Source organism: Papilio xuthus, unplaced genomic scaffold (genome assembly GCF_000836235.2).
Source record: "Papilio xuthus unplaced genomic scaffold, Pxut_1.1 DF827870.1, whole genome shotgun sequence".
NCBI classification, from domain to species: domain Eukaryota; kingdom Metazoa; phylum Arthropoda; class Insecta; order Lepidoptera; family Papilionidae; genus Papilio; species Papilio xuthus.
The window spans coordinates 965480-968848 of NW_013530779.1; the positions used below are offsets into that span (position 1 = coordinate 965480).

General features: G+C 38.3%; 1 protein-coding gene across 1 annotated transcript; it reads left to right on the forward strand.

Moving 5' to 3' along the window:
- The first annotated feature begins 6 nt into the window (after positions 1-6).
- Positions 7-1546, forward strand: LOC106115254 (piggyBac transposable element-derived protein 4-like). The gene has a single exon (XM_013308584.1). It carries the CDS (start codon positions 82-84, stop codon positions 901-903), a length of 822 nt encoding a protein of 273 aa, XP_013164038.1. The 5' UTR covers positions 7-81; the 3' UTR covers positions 904-1546.
- The last annotated feature ends 1823 nt before the right edge of the window (positions 1547-3369 follow it).

Here is a 3369-nt window from a genome sequence, read left to right on the forward strand (position 1 = left end):
TTGTTGTAAATCTGCAACAATATGCATTTACTAGAAAATGTCCCTGTTTAGTTACTAACTATCACTTTTATTGGTTTTCAGATGCCATACTTGAATCAAAAGCAAATAGAAGAGTATTTAGCTCTAATAAATGATGGAGAGATTTCGGAAGATGATCTTGAGGACTCGGATACAGAAGGTAATGAGAATTTTTATGAAAATGGAGACGATTTGCTTCACGATCTTGAGAGCCCATTAGAAGAGGAAAATGATGACCCCGATAATGATCCATTCATGGCAGGAGACCCGCCATTGATAAATGAAGCTACAGCAAATGATCAAGTGCCACAGGTTCCATTCCCCTCAACAAGTCAAGCTAGTCGCCGAGCAACTATGAGAGGACTCGTATGGAAGGTAAAAAAAATTGTTTTGAATTCTGACCAGACAGCTTTTCATGGAGACACTACATACCCACCTGAACTGAAGGATGAGGCTACTACTGGTACTCCCTATCGTATTTTTTCACATTTTATTACATCAGAAATAGTTCAAAGGATTGTGGAAGAGTCTAATTTGTATTCCGTTCAAAAAAATGTGACTAAACCATTAAATTTATCTGAAACTGAGCTAAGAAAGTTTATGGCGATACTGATATACATGTCTGTTATAAAATATCCCAATGTACGGCTATACTGGTCAAATACTGTAGGTTTTCAACCAATCAAGGACATAATGACTGTCAACCGATTTGAGACTATTCGTAGATTTCTACATTTCAACAATAACGAGAAACATTTACCCAAGGAACACTCACAACATGATAGGCTCCATAAGATAAGGCCTATAATTAGGCATCTAAATGAGAAATTTGCTTTAGTTCCTATGGAACAAAAACTCTCAATTCATGAAGCAGTATTTACCTAATAAGCCCCATAAGTAGGGGTTTAAATTATATGTGATGTGCAGCGTGAAAGGTTATGCTCATAAATTTGAAATATATACTGGCCAAGAAAATGAACGGCTTCCAGATGAACCAGATTTTGGGCCAGTGGGAAATGTTGTAGTCCGGCTTGCTAGAGGTGTCCCAAGGCATATAAATCATATAATTTATTTTGATAATTTTTACACCTCTGTACCTTTAGTTACCTATCTTGCCAAACAAGGAATCTATAGCCTAGGTACTGTGCAATCTAACAGGCTAGTGAACAGCAAACTGCCGGACAAAAAAACAATGATGAAGAAATCTGTTCCTCGTGGAACTTATGAAGAGCAGATGACTGAATTTGACGGTATTGATTTGACAGCAGTTACTTGAAGGACAATAAAGTTGTAACTTTTCTATCTTCATATGTTGGAGCTGAACCTGTGGGCCAAGTAGAAAGATTTGACAAGACAAATAAGACTAGAATTAAAATTTCATGCCCACATATAATAAAGGAATATAATGCCCATATGGGCGGAGTGGACCTAATGGATAGCTTTATTGGGAGGTACCGAATTGCAATGAGAAGCCGAAAGTGGTATCTTCGTATCTTTTACCACTTATTGGACATGACGGTAATAAATTCTTGGCTTGTGTATAAAAATTTAAAAACAACTGAAGCCAATTCATCAGTTCGAAACCTATGTAACTATAGACTGGAACTAGCTGAGGTATTAGCCAAAGTAAATAACTCATTTGAACTCTGCAACAAAAGAGGAAGGCCAAGTACCAGCAACAGTGTTGAAATGGAAATACAAGCAAAAAAAAGGAGAGGACCAGCTCAACATATTCCTCCTAAGGACATAAGGACTGATAATGTTGGTCACTGGCCTGGTATTTGTGTTCGCAGCAGATGCAAAATGCCTGGATGCAAGAGATAAACGCAAAACAGGTGTGAGAAGTGTGGAGTAGCTCTTTGTCTTACCACAACCAAAAATTGTTTTAAAAATTTTCATATGTAGTTATTGTCTAGTGAGTGCATAGTGTTGTAGTTCTGCAACAAATGGTTTTTAATAAAAATAGCTATGAAAATAAAAAAAAACTATTTTTTTATTATTTTTCCCTAAATCAGCATATTCATGGCTCCAAAATATATTTTTTCTCGGTCTAAAAATAAAATCATGCATTTAAGGGATAAGGGTATAAAAGGGTCGATCTGGATGATTTCTTCACCATATTTATGGGTCGTCGTAAGTAGACTTTGCAGTAAACACACGTGAACAATTAACCCAAGTAAGAACAAGTAAAGATGGACACCAGCTCTGAAGAAGCCGCTCAAGTGATTGACCTATTGCAGTCGGGGATGCGGCAGTGTGACGTTGCTCAACAGTTGAACCTGTCCCGTTTTTCAATTCGACGGGTGTTCCAACGTTTTCAGCAGACTGGTGGTTATGTTAGAACACCGGGATCTGGAAGAAAACGGTGCACATCAGAAAGAGATGACCGTTTCGTCGTTAAAACATCTTTACAAAACCATTTTACAAATGCTGTTGAGTTGCAACAACAGCTTCGATCAACTCGGAGAACATCTGTAAGTGTTTCTACGATAAGAAGAAGGTTACACGAAAATAGTTTAACAGCCCATAGACCTGCTAAAGGTCCAAACCTTACTGCACAGCATCGCAGAGATCGCCTAGAGTTTGCTCGCAATCATTGCGAGATGGACTTGTTTATAAGATACTGGCAACATAGAAATGTGACAGTTAGTAATGGAAGGTGTAAAAGGCAGGTTGAATAAATGTGCGATATAAATAATACGTGGTTTTAATAAATTACAAATATGTCGGAAACGTCCAACGGAAACATGGTGTCAGGTGTGGGGTTTCTGCCACTTTTACCCAGTATGGATTTCAAAGGTAACCTCGCCGAAAATTTCAAAACTTATCGTCAGAGGTTAGAGATAGATATATTTGTCTGCTAATGGCCTTGATGACGCCAAAGATAAAAGAAAAATATCAATTCTGCTCAATTTCATTGGAGAAAATGGAATCAAAATTTACAACTCTTTCAACTTAAACGCATCTGAATCACATACTTTTGAACACGTGCTCAAAAAGTTTGAAGATGTGGAAGAGTGTCCAGAAACATCAACGAGGCGACGTGCCACGCAATTGGGCATTTCCAGACGGACCCTGCAGCGTATTTTGGTGAAAGACTTAAAGATGTTCCCGTATAAAACTCAAATGACTCATCAACTGCTGCCTGCTGACCACCGAGCTCGTCTAGATTACTGCCAGCGCGTCATAAACCTCAACCTTGAAGAGGATGATTTTCCTTCAAAATTGGTTATGAGTGACGAAGCGCATTTCCATCTCTCAGGGCATGTCAATAAGCAGAATACTCGGTTCTGAGGCACTGATAATCCGCGCATTATTCAAGAAACACCTCTACACCCACTAAAAGTTACT

Bases quoted from the DNA above. Each gene is read 5' to 3' on its own strand.
- LOC106115254 (XM_013308584.1), top strand. From the start codon at position 82: ATGCCATACTTGAATCAAAAGCAAATAGAAGAGTATTTAGCTCTAATA.